At 46.3% G+C, this 23,055-nt stretch overlaps 1 protein-coding gene across 2 annotated transcripts in view; it reads right to left on the reverse strand.

Moving 5' to 3' along the window:
- LOC120920735 (high affinity immunoglobulin gamma Fc receptor I-like) overlaps positions 1–23,055 on the reverse strand; it is a 152,193-nt gene that overhangs the window by 110,684 nt on the left and 18,454 nt on the right. Inside the window, exons 4-6 of one of the 2 annotated variants that reach the window (XM_040332980.1) lie at positions 21,847–22,101; positions 16,495–16,737; positions 10,705–10,962 (exon numbers count right to left, since the gene is read on the reverse strand). In XM_040332980.1, coding sequence (XP_040188914.1) covers positions 10,705–10,962; positions 16,495–16,737; positions 21,847–22,101 — 756 coding nt within the window. The remainder of the gene's footprint in view (positions 1–10,704; positions 10,963–16,494; positions 16,738–21,846; positions 22,102–23,055) is intronic. The other variant, XM_040332978.1, reaches the window with a different exon arrangement.

A 23,055-nucleotide genomic window follows, 5' to 3' on the forward strand; every position in this document is an offset into this window, starting at 1 on the left:
TGATGAGGACAGGACCTCTTCCCGACAACCCTTGCCATTGGTTGTCGGGGTATGCGGGCGGGGGCTTATCGGAATCTGGGAGTCCCCTTTAATAAGGGGGCCCCCAGATACCGGCCCCCCACCCTAAGTGAATGGATATGGGGTACATCGTACCCCTATCCATTCACCTGGAGGCAAAAAGTAAAAGTTAATAAACACACAACACAAGGCTTTTTAAAATATTTTATTATTCTGCTCCGGACGCCCCCCCTGTCTTCGTTATTAGCTCAATTACCAGGGGGGGCTTCTTCTTCCGCTCTCCGGGGGTCTTCTCCGCTCTCCGGGGGGGGTTTCTTCTTCCGCTCTCCGGGGGGGGGCTTCTTCCATCTTCTCCCCTCTTCCGCTCTTGACTCGGCGAACCCCGGTTCTTCTGCAGCTCTCCGGTGCCTTCTTCTTCAGCGCTGGCTGCCTGCTATGTTTGTGTGTTAGCTCGATTTCAAACAGGCAGCCAGCGCGGTCTTCTGTGGCGTCAGGGTCTTCTCTTCCTTTCTTCCGATGTTGCCTCGTCGCCTGTTGTCGCTGTAATGATGGAAGCGCGCCTTGCATCCCATTTATATAGGCATCACCGTCCCATCATGCTCCGGTAGGTACCCACGTGGTGGGTGCACGTGGGTAGGCACCCACCACGTGGGTACCTGCCGGAGCATGATGGGACGGTGATGCCTATATAAATGTGATGCAAGGCGCGCTTCCATCATTACAGCGACAACAGGCGACGAGGCAACATCGGAAGAAAGGAAGAGAAGACCCTGACGCCACAGAAGACCGCGCTGGCTGCCTGTTTGAAATCGAGCTAACACACAAACATAGCAGGCAGCCAGCGCTGAAGAAGAAGGCACCGGACATCTGCAGAAGAACCGGGGTTCGCCGAGTCAAGAGCGGAAGAGGGGAGAAGATGGAAGAAGCCCCCCGGAGTCCGGAGAAGCCCCCCCCGGAGAGCGGAAGAAGAAACCCCCCCCGGAGAGCGGAGAAGACCCCCGGAGAGCGGAAGAAGAAGCCCCCCCTGGTAATTGAGCTAATAACGAAGACAGGGGGGGCGTCCGGAGCAGAATAAAATATTTTAAAAAGCCTTGTGTTGTGTGTTTATTAACTTTTACTTTTTGCCTCCAGGTGAATGGATAGGGGTACGATGTACCCCATATCCATTCACTTAGGGTGGGGGGCCAGTATCTGGGGGCCCCCTTATTAAAGGGGACTCCCAGATTCCGATAAGCCCCCGCCCGCATACCCCGACAACCAATGGCAAGGGTTGTCGGGAAGAGGTCCTGTCCTCATCAACATGGGGACAGGGTGCTCTGGGGTGGGGGGGCCCGCAGTGCGCCCCCCTGCCCCAGAGCACCCAACCCCCCCATGTTGAGGGCACGCGGCCTGGCACGGCTCAGGAGGGGGGGGGCGCTCGCTCGTCCCCACTCCCTTCCTGGCCGGCCGGGTAGCGTGCTTTGGATACGGGTCTGGTATGGATTGTAGGGGGACCCCCTACGTCAATTTTTCGGCGTGGGGGGGGTCTCCTTACAACCCATGCCAGACCTAAGGGCCTGGTATGCTCCTGGGGGGGGAACCCATGCCGTTTTTTTCTTTGAAAATGGGCATGGAGTTCTCCCTCAGGAATGCATGCCGCTGTCATTTTTTTTATCCCCGACGCAACTTTAAGCCGTCGCGATCCTCAAAACTCGGCGTAACGTAACTTCGCGCATGCGCAGTACGGCCGGCGCGCATGCGCAGTACGGCCGGCGCGGGAGCGCGCCTCATTTAAATGGGACTCGCCCCATTTGAATAGGAACGCCTTGCGCCGGCGGAATTTTAGTTACACAGCCTGAAATTTCTAGATAAGTGCTTTGTGGATCAGGCACTTAGGTAGAAACTTTAAGGCAGTGTAACTTAAATTGGATTTTTTAAGTTACGTCAGGTTTTTGTGGATCTGGCCCTACGTCACCAACAGTTTTAGAGTGGATAAATAGAGTTAGAGATATAGAAGCTATGGAAGACCTAGTTCTCTCAGCTAAGGGTAAAAAAAGAGATTTTTAATACAGCTTACCTGTAAAATCTTTTTCTTGGAGTACATCACGGGACACAGAGCGGCATTCATTACTATATGGGTTATATGGAGTACCTTCAGGTGTAGACACTGGCAATCTCAAACAGGAAATGCCCCTCCCTATATAACCCCCTCCCATAGGAGGAGTACCTCAGTTTTGTAGCAAGCAGTATGCCTCCCAAAATGGTCCTCAAAAAAGAGGGGTGGGAGCTCTGTGTCCCGTGATGTACTCCAAGAAAAAGATTTTACAGGTAAGCTGTATTAAAAATCTCTTTTTCTTTATCGTACATCACGGGACACAGAGCGGCATTCATTACTATATGGGATGTCCCAAAGCAATGCTTACAATGAGGGGAGGGAGAACATCTCCAAGACAAAAGGATTTAATTTAGAGATATACTCAAATCATAATAAATCCAACTTAGTTGAGAAAAATAATTTTAAATTTTAAATTTAACTCAAAAAAGAGGAGCCCCCGGAATCCGAGGGTCTCAAACTGCAGCCTGCAGCACTGCCTGCCCGAAGGCAGTATCAGTATTCCTTCTTACGTCCAACTTGTAGAATTTTGTAAACGTGTGGACAGAAGACCGGGTTGCCGCCTTGCAAACTTGAGCCATAGAGATCTGGTGGTGTGCTGCCCAGGAGGCGCCCATGGCTCTAGTAGAATGAGCCTTTAATGATACTGGAGGAGGCAACCCTTTCAAGCCGTAGGCCTGAGTGATTAATTGCTTAATCCACCTAGAAATGGTGGACTTTGCAGCTGCCTGCCCCTTCTTGGGCCCCTCCGGTAGAATGAACAGCACATCTGTTTTCCGGATCTTCTTTGTAGCTTTAAGATAGGCCTTCATGGCCCTGACAATATCCAAGGTATGCAGCAACCCTTCCTTTCTGGAAGTAGGTTTAGGGAAGAAGGATGGTAATACCAAATCCTGGTTCAAATGAAAACTGGATATGACCTTCGGTAGGAAGGAAGGATGAGGGCGGAGAACGACCCTGTCCTTATGAAAAACAAGATATGGTTCCTTACAGGATAAGGCCGCTAGCTCCGAAACTCTTCTTGCGGAAACTATGGCAACCAAAAATACTAACTTCCTTGTCAGTAGAACCAAAGGAATTTCAGCCAACGGCTCAAACGGTTGTTTCTGTAAACTTGACAGAACAAGATTTAAATCCCACGGACAAAGCGGGGATTTAACTGGAGGTCTAATACGTAAGACCCCTTGAAGGAAGGTCTTAACCAGCGAGTGGGTGGCCAGCGGCCGCTGAAACCACACTGACAGAGCAGAAATCTGTCCTTTGATTGTGCTTAATGCCAATCCTTTATCCACTCCTAGCTGGAGAAAACTTAATACTCTATCGATGGTAAATTTGCGAGAAAAGCCATCGCTTGGACTCACACCAGCCTACATAGGCCTTCCAGACCCTGTATTAAATCACCCTAGAGACCGGTTTCCTGGCTCTGATTAGGGTAGAGACTACTTTCTGAGACAGACCTCTACCCCTGAGAATCAGGGATTCAGCTTCCAGGCCGTCAAATTTAGATGCCGTAAGGCAGGGTGGAGGATCGGACCTTGCGATAGCAGGTCTGGCCGTAGAGGACGAGTCCAAGGGTCTCCCACTACCATCTTTAGGATGAGTGAGTACCATGCCCTTCTGGGCCATGCTGGAGCTACCAGGATGACTGGTATGTGCTCCACCCTGATCCTGCGCAGCAGGCGGGGTAGTAACTGGAGCGGGGGAAACGCATAAAGAAGTTTGAACTGATGCCAAGGGCAAACCAACGCATCGGTTCCGCAGGCCATCGGATCCCTTGAGCGGGATATGAACCTGTCTAGTTTCTTGTTGAGTCTCGATGCCATGATATCCACGTCCGGCACTCCCCATCTTTGGCAGAGTGCTTGAAAGACTTGTGGATGCAGAGACCATTCCCCCGGCCATAGAGTCTGGCGGCTTAAGAAGTCCGCCTGAAAGTTGTCCACTCCTGGAATGAATATTGCCGATATGCAGGGCACATGCGCCTCTGCCCATAGGAGAATCAAGCTCACCTCTCTCTGAGCGGCTTGACTCCTGGTTCCCCCTTGGTGATTTATGTATGCCACGGCCGTGGCATTGTCTGATTGAATTCTCACCGGGAACCCCTGCAATTTTGACGTCCAAGCCCTGAGGGCTAGTCGAGCAGCTCTGAGCTCCAAGATGTTGATGGGCAACTGCTTCTCTGGCTTTGCCCAAGTACCTTGGCGAGTGCAACCATCCAAAATTGCTCCCCAGCCCGTCAGGCTGGCGTCTGTGGTCACTATCTTCCAAGCCACTGGGCTGAAAGACTTCCCCTTCAGTAGATTCTGAGGGTCTAACCACCAACACAGACTTTGTCGGACTCTTGATAAGAGCGGCAACGGGATATCCAAGGCCTGTGGCCTTCTGCTCCATGCTGACAGGATGGCTGCCTGTAGGATGCGAGTGTGGCTCTGGGCGTATGGTACCGCCTCGAACGTGGCCACCATCTTGCCTAGTAACCTCATACATAGGCGAATAGTCGGTTCTTTCTTGCTTAGAACCAGTAGGATTAATTCCTTGATGGCTTTTACCTTCCTCAGAGGTAGGAACACTCCTTGTTGTTCTGTGTCTAATCTCATGCCGAGATATTCCAACTGCCTTGTGGGCTGGAAAGCTGACTTTTCTCGATTTAGGACCCAGCCGAACCTCTCGAGGTATTGGACCGTGAGGGCCACTGCTCGCTCCAAGCCGGGAGACGAGTGGTCTATGACTAGGAGGTCGTCCAGGTATGCTAGGATCGTGACCCCTTGGATCCTTAGCTTGGCTAGGATCGGAGCTAGGACCTTCGTGAACACCCGGGGGGCCGTAGCCAACCCGAAGGGAAGCGCCACGAATTGGAAGTGACGCGAAGCCACCATGAAGCGTAGATATCTTTGATGTGGCTGATAAATTGGAACATGAAGGTAGGCATCCTTTATGTCTATGGACGCCATGAAGTCGTCCTTCTGGAGTGTGGCAGCTGCTGACCGCACGGATTCCATCCGAAATGAGCGGATCTTTAGATATGCATTTACCATCTTTAGGTCCAAAATTGGCCTGACATCTCCATTGGGGATGATGAATAGGTTGGAGTAGAAACCCAGCCCCTGTTCCAGGACTGGCCGGAATCCGAGGCGGATCGTTTGGAATCCTCGACTCCTGGAAATGAGGAGGAGGAAACCTTAGGAAATCTAATTTGTAGCCTGTGGCCACGGAAGACCGTACCCACTCGTCGGGAATGCTGGCTTCCCAAATCTCTGAAAAGAGTCGCAGCCTTCCCCCCACCTTCGTGGGTGGGGGCGCCCCTTCATAAGGTTGGCTTGGGGGCTGGTTTTGCTGGTTTGCGAAACCACTGCCTTTTGCCTCTAACAGCCTGTCCTTGTGATTTGCTGTTGAAGCCGAAGTTTGCTTTTGCAGGAGGCCGTCGATACTGCTTGGCATTAGAGGGCCCCTGCCCAGGGGAATACTGTCGTTTAAACGCAGGCCCCTGAACCTTCTTCTTAGTTGGCAAGAGAGTACTCTTGCCGTTTGAAATGGTCTGAATGTATTTATCTAGGTCTTCTCCGAAGAGTCGTCCTCCATGGAAGGGGAACCCTACCAGGAGCTTCTTGCATGGGGGCTCAGCCTCCCAGCTTTTTAACCATAAGAGTCTTCTCATATGGATAAGGGATAACGATAAACGTGACGCTTGCTGGATAGAATCCTTGATTGCGTCTACCGTAAAACATATGGCCTTAGGGACATCCGAAAATTCTTCTGCCTGCTGGGCAGGAATAAGTTTAAGCATCTGCTTAAATTGATCCGATAATGCTTGAGCGACCCCAATCGCAGCCACAGCTGGCTGTACTACTGCCCCTGCAGTAGTGAAGGAGTTCTTAAGTAGTGCTTCCAAGCGCTTATCAACTGGATCCTTGAACACCTGTATGTTTTCTACAGGGCATGTTAACGATTTGTTAACACATGAGATGGCTGCGTCCACTGCAGGAGTAGCCCATCTTTTGGAAAATTTTTCTTCCATAGGATATAGGACAGAGAACTTCTTAGGTGGTAAGAAGATCTTATCTGGCTTGTTCCAATCTTGGAACAAAACTCCCTCTAATAGAGGATGGATCGGAAACACAGCATTGCTTTGAGGCGCCCTCAGTGAGCCCAAAGCTGAAACCGTCGATACCTGGAGATCTGGTACTGGCAAGTTGAATGCCCTATGGACCAAGTCCGACAATCCTTGAATCCACCAGCTCTCCCTCAGGGAGACTGCCCCAGACTCCTCTGTATCCGGATCTTCGATCCCTGAACCTACTTGGTCCTTGTCCAATTCCCCTGAGGAAAGGACCTCCTCTTCTGAGGGTCCGCGCTCGGGCGACGGAGATCTATTCCGCTTACTGCCCCGCATAGCTGCGGCTATCATTTTACCCATGCTTTTCTGCATCTCTTTTAAAGAGGTGAGTAATACCTCCTCCGTGACCATCTTAGGGTTGGACTGACCCGCGTCAGCTCCAGCCCCAGATCCCGATGGCCCCAAGGCTCCCTGTGGGGAAAGCAGCGGCATAGCATTGTCCGAGACCTCAGACTCTCTGGGGGAATCCCCACCTCTTGTACCCTTGTTTTTTGATGCCATGGTACAATACCGAGGTACACCTGCTACTTATTGGTACCTGGGACTTATAAATAGTTAAATGCCCAAACACCTGTTTGGGGGATAAAAAATGCTTCCTCTCCCCTAGATGACACTTTTTTTTTTTTTTTTTTTCAAATCTAGGAAAGAAAAAACATTCTGTCCCCCTGAGTAGTATTGCAAGAAAAACTATGAGATGGAAAAGAAACAGCCTATTCCTAGGCTTGAAAACAGTCTTTCTGAAGACTGCAATATTCTTTCTGGCCACTGTGTGTCCTCGGCGCCCCGTGCTTGCCGTTCTGGTCTTTCCTCCTCAGTTCCAAAGTATTGAATGAGCTATATGGAACAAACAAGGAAGGGCCGCCCCTTCCTTAAGCCACTGACCCGCCCTTCCCCCCCAGCAATCTCAAACAGGAAATGCCCCTCCCGACAGGGGGGGGGTGGGGTTGGGAGGAAGGGACCTCTCTGCTCCAGCAAACTGCAGCCTGCAGCCTGGAACCATGAGGAGGTCGGCGTTTTGCCTGCTTTGCAGGCCGTGAGGAGGAAGACTGAATGGAGCATCGCCTGGAGGCTTGCAGGTAAGCACAGCTCTCTGACACACACATATACTTTTATATCACAGGCCCCACTCAATGCTTTTCCAACACTACAAGGGAGGTCACATCTTATGGGGAATAATACATATAGAGCCATCCTATCTTTATGATATGTGACTAGTTTGCCAGATGCAGTGCATAACTTTAGGCATGTCCCCTGTGACCCCCCAGAAAAAACCTGCTAAGAACCAAGTTCCGCAAGTTTTTCCCCTCACTTACCTGCTCCATGCCGCAGGACTTTGCCAAGCAAGAGGCCCAATCTTCCCCCATCTCGGTGGGGATGTCTAGACCTTCAGGCCCTGGGTTCCTATGAAGGATCCACTGTCCTGGGCCCATATAGCACTCTGGCAACAGAAACATTAGGCACCCAAAGGTTTCTAAGTTCTGGGCCCAGGGTCCAGCTCTCTAAAAAGAAAAGCATTATGGGCTATACCCCAAGGGTTTGGGGTCCGGTTACTGACCACTTTAGCGCTGAGGCTTTTTTGGACAGAACCGGTTAGCTCACCTAATCCCAAGGATGTGGAGGCAAGCTAAACCATGACTAACACCTAAGACACTGGCGGAAAAACTGAGGTACTCCTCCTATGGGAGGGGGTTATATAGGGAGGGGCATTTCCTGTTTGAGATTGCCAGTGTCTACACCTGAAGGTACTCCATATAACCCATATAGTAATGAATGCCGCTCTGTGTCCCGTGATGTACGATAAAGAAATAAACTATACAAAGAAACGTGGAAGAGCTGGAATTTGTTTAAAAATTCAGATGAGGGGAAAAGATTAATGACTGAACCTGATAAATGAAGAATCGGATACGCGCAGGGAATTATAATGTAAAATATAATATGAAGGATAAACCAACTTTCCTGTTATGAATTGTGGTTTAAGGGAGGGAGAGGATGGGGTTCCCCTTCTCTCTCCCCCTCTTTTATCTTTTTTTCTTTTTTTTCTCTTTTTTTTTTTCTCTCGTCTTTTGAGGGGGGGGGGGGGAGGGGGGAAAGGGCAGATGCATCACTTGTCTCTCTGTGAGAGAGAGTGATGACTAAGAAAAGGGTTAGAGTGGGAAGATTTAGTGAGGGAGTTTATGGGAGGGTCCAGAGCGGATATGTATGTATTTATGTATTTTTTTTGTCAAGGGGATTGTATTCATGTTTGTTTTTGGCAGAGTATTTGCCCTGTGCCTTTCCATATGCTGTTTTATGTAAAGAAAAGAAAAAAAACAAATAAACATATAAAGTACAAAAAATAAAAGCAAAATGGAAGGATGAGGTAAGTAAAGGAGGACTGCACTAAGGTAAAGGAAGCTATTTAGGGAAAAAAAATTAACTTTACAACCCCTTTAAAGCGGAGTTCCAGACTTTTTATGTTTATTAAAAGTCAGCAGCTACAAAAAGTGTAGCTGCTGACTTTTAATAAACAGACACTTACCTGCTCCACGGTCCAGCGATGCAGCCGCCCAGAGCCTCACTCCTCTCTCCCCCGGCGCCTCTATTCACACTGTGGCAAACGGCCGTGACAGCTTTCAGCTTCATGGCTGGGCGCGCACTGCGAATGAGCGATTCACGTTGAGCTCTAGGAGTGGACAGGCGATCTCCTGGGACCTGTCATGTGTCCCAGGAGATCGCCTGGAGGGAGGGGCCGCCTAAGGCGAGAGGAGGAGTCGCCTAGGCGGTCCATAGGTGGAAGTAGGAAGTGCGGCGTGCTGACGTCATCACTACATACAGAGTCCCGGGGGTGAAGCGGCGTGCTGAGGTCATCACTTCATACAGAGTCCCGGGGGTGAAGCGGCGTGCTGACGTCATCACTACATACAGAGTCCAGGAGTGAACGGGCTGTGTTAGCCGGCCGGCTACAAACTTTCACATGCGATTTTTTTATCTTCTTATTGTAAGTGCGATTTTATTTTATTTTTTACATTAAAATGTTTTACTGGATTACGGTATGTCAGCCTTATTTCCTTCCTCACCTGGTTGTAATCACATCTGACCATCTGTGAGTGGTGGGAGATCTATCAGATACCGGAGAAACGATATCCTGCTACATAGACCCCTAGGCTGGGTTAGAAAGCCACACGCCAACAGAAGATCTCTGGTTGGGATCTTCCCTTTCGGTAAGAGGCACTTATTTTGGAAGGTGGAGGATTTCCTTTCTATCTCATCACTGTTCTGTGGTTCCTTTTGGTTTGATGTCACCATTTTACCTGTAGGAGAGCAGTACATTTCCAGCTATTAAACCACTATCTGATGCGTCCTTTCTTTTGAAAATAGGACATTGATTTGTTCACTCTTTTTCACTGGGACTTAGAATGTGACACAAATAGGGCAACCTATTTGTTACAGTGATTTCAACACATCATCAGCACAATTATTTCAAATATGTATGCTAGTTGTTTTTTTGTTTGAAATTTCACATTATTTGCGCAGCTTGTTTTTTCTACATTTGATCTTTTTTACTGCTTTTCTTGTTATCATTGACAAATTCCATACAAATTACTTAGCACCAATGCTACTTGTTCTGTATTCTCTAAAAGGGGTGGTACTGGGAGGTAGGTAGGAGTTGGAACCAAGGGACAGTGCTTTAAAGTGGGTAGGGGCCGAGACAAGGTGGTGACTTTGAAAGGGGGAGTTCTTGAAACCTATTCTCTAAGAAAAATAAAGCCCTGATGATACATCTCACTTTGTTCTAGAATTTTAAGTGTTTAAGACCCTGTCATGAACTTAAAGCCTAAGTTTAATTATAAAAAAAAAAAATCAGAACAAGGAATGTTACTTACATTTGATGAGACGTGTCCCTTGTGCTGGTGCCGACTGTCTTTGTTGAAATCTTCTGACCTCTTTGGGCGGATGGGGGAATGAATGAAAAATTCTCCTCCTCCATTCATAGAGTGCTTTTCATTGATTGAAGCTACAGTGCAGTTTCTATGAATGATGGAGGGGCAAAAAGGTGGGGGGGGGGGCATATTTGGCAATCCAGCTGCTGTATTAACCCCCTATCACTATGCTTTTGAACTTTCAGAACAAATGGAGTTCTCCAGAAAGGTAAATTCCCTAGCACAGCCCATTTCCTCCTTGCACATCATAGCCCTCTACTATTCTAGGAGTGTTTAATGACTGTCTGTGCTGGCCCAGCTCCACATCCCCTCTCCTCACTTCATTACATAACAGTTCACGTAGCTGCTCATGGCTACATACTATGGAATGATTTGGCGCAGGATAGCCAAATTCTTATCTCTCCATGGTCCTGGTGGTCGTCTACAACACAACTGACCTGTAGAAGATGTGATCTATGTGGAGAAGGAGGTCCAGCTCACACTGGTATGGGAACAGATGACCGGAGCCATAGTTATTCTGTATTAGTTACAGACAACACCATAGACACACAATGAGTTACCTCTGACATGTAGGGACACTTCATCTGTGTGCGTTATATATTCATTCCGGGATAATACTTGTTCACATCGGTATCTTCCAGAATAGTTGTAGTTTCCATCATGAAAGGAGATAGAGAAAACATGGAGATGTCCATATATGAAATCATTATTCTTGTAGAGTCTTATCCCGTGTGCAGAATATTCAGGACGGCTGTGACACTTTATATTTATATCTCTTCTCCGATACACAAAGATTGGAGCCTGCAGGATAAGAGGACCTACAATACAAAATGGTTATTAAATTATTACGATAAACAATCCCAAAAGAAAAAACTGAATATACATATTGCAGTAACTCGTATTGTATCTGCCATTAAGATTTCAGATTACAAAGTCAACAGTTAAATTAGATCCTCAGTGGACGACATTCACTTTGCTAAAGCGCTATGAAGTAGTTCCCATATTTTTTTCTCTCAGAAAATAATTTTCAGCTTTTCTCGTTCCTTATTTGTATCCAAGGACGTGGATAAGTGGGTACCACCGGTCCTCCTGTATGGGGCCCGTGCCAGGTTGTCAGTATGGGGCCCCATGGTTTCTAACAGCAGCCCTGTTTGTATCACAATACTGCTGATTAGTGATGAGCCAAACATACCTGGGTTTGGTTTGATCAGGGCCGATCCTAGGGTCATATGCGCCTGGGTGCAGAAATATTTCTGGCGCCCCTACAAGGGCGTGGTCACCTTACTAACCCCTCCCCCTTTGCAATTTTTTCTATGGCAACGACTCAAACACAGAGATGCTCCCCCTAAGGAGTCATTGTTACCCCGGGATCCTCCCATGATCTCTTAACAATAAACGAAAAACAGGAAGAGAAGCAGAGTACTCTAATTGAACCTGGAGGGGGGGCCTCTCTGATGGACACAGAGAGGGCTTCTGTTAGAGAGTCTGTTTAGAAAGAGCCCCCAGACACAATACAGGAGATGGTCAGAGACTGCAGACATAGAACAGGAGATGATCAGGGACTGCAGACATGATACAGGAGATGATCAGGGACTGCAGACATGATACAGGAGATGATCAGGGACTGCAGACATGATACAGGAGATGATCAGGGACTGCAGACATGGTACAAGAGATCAATGCAGCCTCACCAGTGCCCATCAAATGCAGCCTACCATTGCTCACCAATTGGGCTGAGAGAGAGGGTAGTGGACAGAGAGAGGGGCTGAGAGAGAGAGGGTAGTAGACAGAGAGAGGGGCTGAGAGAGAGAGAGAGAGAGAGAGAGAGAGAGAGAGAGAGGGTAGTAGACAGAGAGAGGGGCTGAGAGAGAGAGAGAGAGAGAGAGGATAGTGGACAGAGAGAGGGGCTGAGAGAGAGAGAGGGTAGTAGACAGAGAGTGGGGCTGAGAGAGAGAGGGTAGTGGACAGAGAGAGGGGGCTGAGAGAGAGAGAGGGTAGTAGACAGAGAGAGGGGCTGAGAGAGAGAGAGGGTAGTAGACAGAGAGAGGGGCTGAGAGAGAGAGGGTAGTGGACAGAGAGAGGAGCTGAGAGAGAGAGGGTAGTGGACAGAGAGAGGGGGCTTTAAATGTCAAGTTGGAGAAGTACCTTCTTACATTGGAGGTCAGTATAGTGCTTCCTTACATTGGTGGCCAAGAAAAGGCATGCTCTTTAACATTATTGCCCAGTATGGTGTCCTCTTACATAAGTGGTTAGCTGGAGAGGTCCCCTTTGCATTGGTGTTTAGTGCAGTGCTCTGTTACATTGACGATCAGTGGTAGAGGTGTCCTCGGTAAGTGGTGTTAGTCCTGAAGTTATGAAGACACTCTAAGGCAGGAAATCAATTAGCAACTGTTCGCTGCTCAAGGAGACTAGAAAAAGTGCCAAAGGAACCCTAGAGTTCTGACCTGACCCATCACAGACTGACCCATCACAGACTGACCCATCACAGACTGACCCATCACAGACTGACCCATCACAGACTGACCCATCACAGACTGACCCATCACAGACTGACCCATCACAGACTGAACCCCCCCCCCCCCCCAATTACAGACGGACTCCCCAATCACATATTGAATGACCCATCACAGACTGACCCATCACAGACTGACCCATCACAGACTGACCCATCACAGACTGACCCATCACAGACTGACCCATCACAGACTGACCCATCACAGACTGACCCATCACAGACCGACCCATCACAGACCGACCCATCACAGACCGACCCATCACAGACCGACCCATCACAGACCGACCCATCACAGACTGAACCCCCCCCAATTACAGACGGACTCCCCAATCACATATTGACCCCCCATCGCAGACTGACCCCCAAATTCACAGACCACCCCATCACAGACTGATCCCCCCAATCACAGACCCCCCATCGCAGACTTACCCCCATATTGCAGACTGACCCCCCCCATATCGCAGAATGACTCCCACCATATCTCAGACTGACCCCCCCATCGCAGACTTACCCCCATATTGCAGACTGACTCCCCCTATATCGCAGACTGACTCCCCCCATATCGCAGACTGACTCCCCTATCGCAGACCCACCCCCCCTTCATCGCAGACTGACCCCCCCATGGCAGACTGACCCCCCCATCTCAGGATGACTCCCCCTGCCATCGCAGTCCTCTCTCATTATCAAACCCTTATCCTGCACAGCACAGCCCCCCCTCCCCACAGAAAACCTACCTTACTCACACAGGACATGAAGCGTGGCCGCTCAGGACAATGGGCGGGACATTTCCCATTAAAAGTGAGTGATTTATTGCTGGGACTGCCCCGCTGCCTAGCAACCAATCACCCACTTTTTAACTTAAAAAGTCCCGCCCATTGTCCAGCGCGGTCGTGCTTCCAGTTTGTATGATTAAGACAGGCAGTGTGGGAAGGGGACAGTCAGTGTACACAAATTAGAGAAGGCATGGATCTGCCGCGCCAGGCGCGCCTGCTATGCTACTGGTGTATATAGCGGCAGCGGGCGCGACAGGCGGGCGAGAGAGGACACACAGGCGAGGCTGCGGGCGCCATTTAGTGACGCCTGGAGCCCCGGACGGTACAGCGGCTGCTGCTGCGGGAAAGCACATTCCCGACTTGATGGTGTCACTTGATGCTCCTGACACTTTTGCGCCCCCTCCCCTCTGGCGCCTGGGTGCAGAGCACCCGGTGCACCCCGTCTGGGATCGGCCCTGGGTTTGATGTGGGTTGGGTGAACATGAGTAAAGGTTGGGTGCTGAATCCGAACCCCCATTGAATTCAATGGGAGCTGAATGTTAAAAATAATTTTTAGCTGTTTTCTAGGCTAAAAAGCAAGGGGCAGACATGCAAATGGAACTTGGGTGCTGGCCACTGCCCCACTGGACCAAAGTAAGGTAGCAGCAATTTTAGCAATGCTTCAAGTGAAACTTGAAAAACTCCAATAAATAACATGCCAGGGGGGCGCCCTAACCCTGCCCATGAAGTGGTACATTTATGCAATGTACTGTATACAGTCTACTACAGCAAAACTGATATTTTACAGAGAAATACATGTATTTAACTGCTTGGTGACCATCAGGAATTATGGGGCCCCTTACACAGCTTCAGGCATGGCTCCCCTGGAGCAGAGAACCAGGGGGGGGGGGGGTGTGCTGCCGCCTGAAATTGAGAAGTGGGGGGGGGGGGGGCTGCTGCGAATTGAGAAGCGGGGGGGCCCCCTTTACAAAAAAAAAAAAAGAAGAAATAAAGAAAAATATATATAAAGGGGGGTAGCCATCCGGGGCCCTGCTGGGGACCTCTGGGCCCTTTAATAAAAAATAAATTATATATATATATATATACACACACACACACACATATACATATACACACATATACATATACACACATATACATATACACACATATACATATACACACATACACAAATTGTTTTTTTTATAAAAAAAAAAATACAAAAAAGGGGGGTTGCCATCCGGGACCTCTGGGCCCTTTAATAATAATAATAATAAAAAAAGAAACCTCTGGGCCCTTTAATAAAAAAATAAATTAAAAATTAAACATTTATTTAAAAAAAGGGGGGGGTTGCCATCCAGGGCCCTGGGGACCTCTGGGCCCTTTAATAAAAACATAAAAAATAAATATAAATAAACAAAATAAACATTTATAACAAATAAAAAAGGGGGTTTGCCACATGGGGCCCTGGGGACCTCTGAGCCCTTTAATAATAAAATATATATATATATATATATATATATATATATATATATATATATATATATAAGAAAAAAATATAAACAAATAATTTTTTTTATAAAAAAAAGGGGGGTCTCCATCTGGGGCCCCTGGGGACCTCCGGACCTCTAAAAAAAAAAATTTGCCCTTTAAATAAAAAATAAAATAAAAATATATTAATTTTTTTTTTTATTAAAAAAAAAAAAAAAAAGGGGAGTTTTTTTTTGTTCAACAAATGTCGTTCAAATCCTTTAAAATGTGTTCAATGTATTTGTTTATCTAATGAATTCCAACTTTTCAGAACGACTAGAATTCGGATCAGTCACCCCCCTCCCCCCGAGTCCATACCAGGCACTTTGGTATTGGATGTAATCCCCCGTGGATTTTGAGGTGTGTTTAGGATCAGAGCAATTTGTTCTCATAGTGCAAACAGTGTGGGGCAGATTCACGTACAGGCCGCGTAAAATTGTGCTGGCCTAACGTATCTGATTTACATTACGCCGCCGCAACTTACACGGGCAAGTGCTGTATTCTCAAAGCACTTTCTCCATAAGTTGCAGCGGCGTAGCGTCAATCGTCCGGCGTAAGCCCGCCTAATTCAAATGTGGAAGGGGGGGCGTGTTTTATGTTAAACTACTGTAACCCGACGTGATTGACGTTTTTGCAGAACGGCGCATGCGCCGTCCGTGGAATTTCCCAGTGTGAATTGCTCCAAAGTACGCCGCAAGGACGTCATTGGTTTCGACGTGAACGTAAATGACGTCCAGCCCCATTCACGGACGACTTATGCAAACAACGTAACTTTTTTAAATTTCGACGCGGGAACGACGGCCATACTTAACATTCGTCTCATATAGCAGGGGCAACTATACGCCGGGAAAAGCCTAACGTAAACGTTGTAACTTTACTGCGTCGGCCGCACGTACGTTTGGGAATTCGCGTATCTAGCTAATTTGCATACTCGACACGGAATTTGACGGAAGCGCCACCTAGCGGTCAAAAAAAAATGCAGTTTAGATCCGACTGCGTAAGAGACTTACGCCTGTCGGATCTAATGGATATCTATGCGTAACTGATTCTAAGAATCAGTCGCATAGATACGACGGCGTATCTCGGTTGTGAATCTGGGCCTGTATGTTCATCTTTAAAAGTAGAGGCCCACCTTAAGATCAAGTACAGTATTTCCCCATGGCACCCTCAGCCTTGTCCCAGGGCATTGATTAAAATGGCACATAAGTAAAGGTAACCCCTAGCGTAGCCCAGAAGAACCCACCCCCAGGGTAGGACTTTCATGTGACCCTCCTTGCTTGGCACCCAACGAGGAGGGAAACATGGAGGACGTAACGACAACCCTGTCACACAGCCCTGCCCCACAGACTGATATACAGTATTGTGAGCCTTTTACCTTTCTGCAAATGCTTATGATGTTCTCTACTTACAATGTAACTTTTTAAAATAAAAATTGCAAAAAAAGCTGTGTATAATATTTTCTTTTTACAATTTTGTATGCCTATAGAATGAATGTGTAATTCATTCCTTTGAATGAACTAAAGCGTTCTAAGGAAATGAACTGATCGGCTCACCATCGCTGACTTCCAGGCTGAATGGTAAACTATCACCATGACTTGTCCGGCACTGGTAGATCCCGCTGTGCCCAACCTGGGCAGATGTGATTGTGTAGATCTGTCCTTCTGCCACTAACGTACCATTCTGCAACCACTGATAAGTCACGTTGTTTCCTCCATGGCAGGTCATTGTTATATCGTCTCCTGTAAGTAACTTGCTCCAGTCTGGTGTGAAAGTCACTGGAACAGTCCTGGAATTTTCTGTAAGACGTTATACAGAAATATAAACGCACAATACCAATTTATGAATTATTGATTAATGTTAAACTAATAATATAAGAAATGCTATAATATAAGCTGCTGAAACAAGCTAAATCATTCAGTGGTAGGGTGAGGCTCTTTTTGCTAAAGTTATATTGGAGATGATCAGAGCCCAATTCCCAAACTTCCTCCGTCTTCACAAGTACAATTCTATAGTTCTGCTCTCATCTCCTCCCTTCTCAGAACATCCCTCTAAATCAGTGGTTCTCAACCTGGGGGTCGGGACCCCCTCGGGGGTCAAATAAAGATTTGCCAGGGGTCACCAAATCCTGGGCTGTTCCTGAACACCGCACCGCTCTCCAAGCCTTTTTGCGGCCGCCCAGCAAGGCCATCCCTAGAGCCTGTGGCTGCCCAGCTGGACTGTTCCTGGAGCCTGCGGCCGCTCACTCAGCCTCTTCGCAGGCGCCCATTCAGTTCACGGCATGGCTGGGGGGGCGGAGACTAGAGGTTAGCTGACTGGTGGGGAATGTGAAGTGGGAGGGGCTGCTGGGCTCTGAGGAAGAGGTCTCTGTCACCTCGAAACGCATCAGCCAAGCGGCAACGCACCTCGCCACCCCCCCCCTACATTCTGGAGTGTGGTTTGAGGGGTATTTCATTTATCGTTTGACAAGCCTTTTATCATTCTTTGTTTGTGAGTAGTTTTCATTATTTTAATTTTTCATTAAAATTTGCCAAACGGTAGTACACGAGGCTGGTGCGCCTTTCTTTCTCCCTTTTTTGGGGCTGCAGGAGACCCTATCTTCTGATTTCGGCATAGGTGTCACTGCTAAAAGACACCGCGAAGTCGGAATACACAGTGAGTAACACTACCTGCGATTATATTTGCCATTTAAAGGACTTAAGGAGCGCAAAATGTCTGCGGATTAGGGGCGCAAATTACTTTTCTTGTGTGCTGATAACCCACGCTACGAAAATTATTTTACTGTTAGGGGTCCCCACAACTGGGGAAATTTTATCAAGGGGTCACGGCACTAGAAGGTTGAGAACCTCTGCTCTAAATGTTACCCTGGTCTATTGAATCTGAGAAGACTCACAAAGGACCACCAGAGTCCAATGTCTTGGAATGTCAGGAATTCTCAGCTGGGATGACCAGATATACAGTATATAGCTCAGAGTCGCTGATATGGCATTACAGCCAGCTCTCCTGTACTAGGCCCGGGTTCCATCAGTTCAAAAACGGGGGGCCCGGCACATGCTTAGCAGGAGATGTACTGGCTTATTGCAGACACGATCCTCTTCTGCCTTCCCCTGCAGCACTGACAGAATCTCTTCCTCTTTCCCACTCTGGCTGCACTGCAGGGGGATTGGTTCTAGCACATGTATGCCTTCCATCAGCTATCTGGGCCCCCCTATGTGCCCCTTTCCCCCACAGTTCTGCTGGCTTCCATCCTCTCCCCTCCTGCTGCGGGCACTCAGGGGGATGTTTTAGAATGGAGAGCAGGGGGAGCGCCCAGTAAATATGTAATTTTCTGACCATTCCCTTTCCTGAATGAACACAGTAAGTGATCAGTATCAATCACCCCTGTGTCCATTCATCTCTGAAGCATAGTAAACTGTGATTCTATGCTTCCGCTTGTGAATGAGCAGGAAGCCTCACGCTTCCTATTCATTCATCTGTGCAGCTGAGGCTACAGAGAAAGGGACTAATAAACCTATGTCCTTGGTCACTTTCAGACAGGGGAAGGGGGCTCTGTCAGGTAGGCTGTATGGGGCCCCATGACTCCTAACAGAAGCCCTGATGTATCTACACAAAGAAACTGGAACCAAACCATATGTAGATACAGTGGAACCTCGGTTTAAGAGTAACTTGGTTTGAGAGCGTTTTTTTTTAATTCTGACTCGGTTTGCGAGTGTTGATTTGCAAGGCGAGTAGAATTCAAGCTAAATAGGCCTGCAGTACCTCATTTGGCCTGAGGTATGGGGGCGCAGTAGCTGAACAGAGCCGAAAATAGGCCTGCAGTACCTCATTTGGCCTGAGGTACGGGGGCGCAGTAGCTGAACAGAGCCGAAAATAGGCCTGCAGTACCTCATTTGGCCTGAGGTACGGGGGCGCAGGAGCTGAGAAAAGCCGAACATTGGCCTGCAGTACCTCATTTGGCCTGAGGTACGGGGGCGCAGTAGCCGAACAGTGCTGAAAATAGGCCTGCAGTACCTCATTTGGCCTGATTTGGCCTGAGGTATGGGGGCGCAGTAGCCGAAGAGAGCCGAAAATAGGCCTGCAGTACCTCATTTGGCCTGAGGTACGGGGCGCAGTAGCTGAACAGAGCCGAAAATAGGCCTGTAGTACCTCATTTGGCCTGAGGTACGGGGGCGCAGGAGCCGAGAAAAGCTGAACATTGGCCTGCAGTACCTCATTTGGCCTGAGGTACGGGGGCGCAGGAAACGAGCCAAAGTGTCCTTGGGCCTTTTCGTCCGTTTCCGCCGCTCTCTGGTGCCCCCCCCACCTCTGTCCGCATTCGATATTGCATCCCATTGAAGTCAATGCGGAACAAATTATTTTAGTTTCCATTGACTTCAATGGGAAAACTCGCTTTGATATGCGAGTACTTTGGATTACGAGCATTCTCCTGGAACAGATTATGCTCGTAATCCGAGGTTCAACTGTATCTTTAAAGTGAGATTTATTTACTGTGGATGTAAGATAACTACACACCTGCAAGCAATAAACATGAGAATGCATGAAAAACTGAATGACAAAATGCAGCAACCTAACAACTAACTAATAGCTAGATTCAGGTAGGGCGCCGCATCTTTAAGGCGGCGTAGCGTATCGTATTTACGCTACGCCGCCTTAAGTCAGAGAGGCAAGTACTGTATTCACAAAGCACTTGCCTCCTAAGTTACGGCGGCGTAGCGTAAATGGGGCCGGCGTAAGCGCGCCTAATTCAAATGAGGTTGGGGGGGCGTGTTTTATGGAAATGATTGGTGACCCGACGTGATTGACGTTTTTTACAAACGGCGCATGCGCCATCCGTGTATCCCAGTGTGCATTTCTCCAAAGTACGCCGCAAGGACGTATTGGTTTCGACGTGAACGTAAATGACGTCCAGCCCCATTCACGGACGACTTACGCAAACGACGTAAAAATTTCAAATTTCGAAGCGGGAACGACGGCCATACTTAACATTGACTAGGCCAACTATTTGTTGGAATAATTTTACGCTGGAAAACGCCTTACGTAAACGGCGTATCTTTACTGCGACGGGGGCACGTACGTTCGTGAATCGGCGTATCTAGGCATTTGCATATTGTACGCCAAACTCAACGGAAGCGCCACCTAGCGGCCAGCGTAAATATTGCACCCTAAGATACGACAGCGCAGGAGACTTACGCCGCTCGTATCTTAGCCTAATTTAAGCATATCTGGTTTCCAGAATACGCTTAAACATAAGTCGGCGCAGATTCAGAGTTACGTCGGCGTATCTACTGATACGCCGGCGTAACTCTCTCTGAATCTGGCTATAAATGTACAAAGTTACAAGTGTAAAACATACAAGACAGGGGAAAACTGGAGGAGTGGATGGGAAGGGGGAAACAAAACTGGGAAAGGAACAAGGCAGCAGGGTACTGGTTACATGCCAGGAGCAAGATCAAGAGTACACGGCAACAGAGTCAGGCAGTCTATGTGTGGTTCGTTTAGTTTCCGAATTCAAATTCTGACACATTTTTCATTAATGTATCTGAATTCCCGAATGATAATAGAAACCAATTTAAACAAATCCGAAATAAAGAAAAAAATATTCAGATGAAATTCAAATTGTTTTCGAATCAGATTTGAGATTTGAAATCAAATGGAATAGAATAAAAAAAAAAAAGATTGGAATATAATAGAGTAAAACAAAACAGAATACAAAATAAATGCAGATAAAAGAATAGAAAAAAATAAATAAATAGAAAAAATATTGGATAGAAAATAGTAGGGATAGGATAGAAAATAAAGGAATATAATAAATCATAAAATAATAGAATAAAATAGAAAGAATAGAGTAAAACAGAACAAAATAGAATATAAAGTAAAATAACAGAATAAAAAAAGAATAGAAAATAAATTAATGGAATGTATTAAAATAGAATATAACCATCTTCTGAAATTCTAATTTCAAGTACAATAAATTTTAATTTAAATAGAATAGAAAAGAATAACATTGAAAAAAAAGCTATAGAATAGAATAAAAAATAATATAACTTTCTTCTGAAAATACCATTTTGAATAGAATAAATTTGAACTAGAATAGAATAGAAAACAATAGAACAGAAAATAGAATAAAATAACAATAAAATAGAAAAGAATAGAATAAATAAAACCATTTCCCAATATTCTAATAAAATAGAAAATAATAGATTAGAATAGAAAATAAAAGAATAAAATAAAACAGAATAAAAAAAAACCAATAGAATAGAATAAAATAGAAAGAATATAACCATCTTCTGAAATTCTCATTTCAAATAGAATAAATTTGAATATAATAGAAAAAGAATAGAATGGAATAGAAAATAAAATAATAGACTAGAGAAGAATAGAGTAGAAAAAAACAATAGCATAGAATGGAATAGAAAGAATTTAACCATCTTCCAAAATTTGAATTTCAAATTGAACAAATTACATTTCGAATGGAGTTCAATTCTAATTCAAATAGAAAAAAACAGAAGAATAGAATGGAATAGAAAGAGTATAACCAAATAAAAGGTCAAAAGCTATGTACACGCACACTATAGGGTTTCTTTACTGCGAGTATTTCAAGGCAGAACAATAGATTTTCTTGTATAACCCCCTCGGATCTACAGCGACTGCACTTGTAGTGCAAAGTGGATTTTCCTTTAGTAAATAACCCCCCATTGTGTTCTCCCGGCCGGAACGCTCCCTGCTGGGAGAACACAATAGCTCTGCGGGGGGGAATCAAACGATTTTCTGCAACCTGTGGTTGGAAAGACAATCGCTCCATCTACTGTATGGGCCGGCTTTACATTTGATTTTTTCTATCAGATCATTTTATTTTACTGATTAGCATTTTGCAATTTCCAAATCTAAATTTACTCGGCAGGATTTACCTGTATAGGAAATAGTGGTTTCAGCACTGTAAGTACGAGAGATAGCAGTGAGGAGGAATTGTTTGGCACATTTGTAGGTGTCTTTCAGGTCGGTAGATTTTAATTGTAAAGTATCATTGGTGGTGGATTTCTGGATTGTCCGATTGTTCCTGTAGAATATTGTCTGTGTTGCCAGTGATCTAGATGGACTGTAACATTGGAGAGATATGTTGTCACCTTCATATATATAGAGAGGAGCCTGGAGGATGACCGGACCTGAAACACAACATGAGATCTGTTATATCCGAGGATGTGATGATCCACCATTGATGGAAACATCATTTTGTGTTGGGAGAAACTACAACTTCTATTGGATTGAAGGAGCCTGTCGAGACATTAATGACATTAGTGTATGATCTCCAATATACCAAATCTGAAAATATAATACAAGTGTAATGTACAATAGATTTTCAGGAGAATGTGCACAGCAATCTGACAATCCAGAGCATAGTATTTATTAGGGCTGTTACTGATTTAAAACTTTTGTGCTCGATTATTCGATTTTTTTAAATCGATTAATCGACTAATTTCGATTAATTATAACGCACATACAGATCAAACTACTTTTAGCTGTTCTCATTGCAGGCTGATTCCCAGTGCAGCTACCAACCACTGGAAAAATGGATAGCAGGATACAAAAAACACACAAAGGCAGCGCTCGAGGGGAATAGCATTAAAACTTTTATAGTCTTCAAGTAGGTAACAAAATAAATATTGCACTGGAGATGAAATCGATGTAGCTACATAAACTGTAAAAATGGTGCTAGTAATACCAAACGGTAGCAAAAGCAGTTATAAAAACATGTAGCCTAGTATGATACTGGTATAAAAATGTGTACAACGATACCACTGCTGAATCCAGATGAGGAGGGGCTAACATCAGTCCGTCAGCATGTATAGTACAGACCAAAAGTTTGGACACACCTTCTCATTCAAAGAGTTTTCTTTATTTTCATGACTATGAAAATTGTAAATTCACACTGAAGGCATCAAAACTATGAAGTAACACATGTGGAATTATACATAACAAAAAAGTGTGAAACAACTGAAAATATATTTCATATTCTAGGTTCTTCCACCTTTTGCAGCAGACACATCTCTAGAACTGGTAAGAGGAGACGGTGTGAATCCGGCCTTCATGGTAGAATATCTGCTAGGAAACCACTGCTA

Source organism: Rana temporaria, chromosome 13, assembly GCF_905171775.1.
Source record: "Rana temporaria chromosome 13, aRanTem1.1, whole genome shotgun sequence".
NCBI classification, from domain to species: domain Eukaryota; kingdom Metazoa; phylum Chordata; class Amphibia; order Anura; family Ranidae; genus Rana; species Rana temporaria.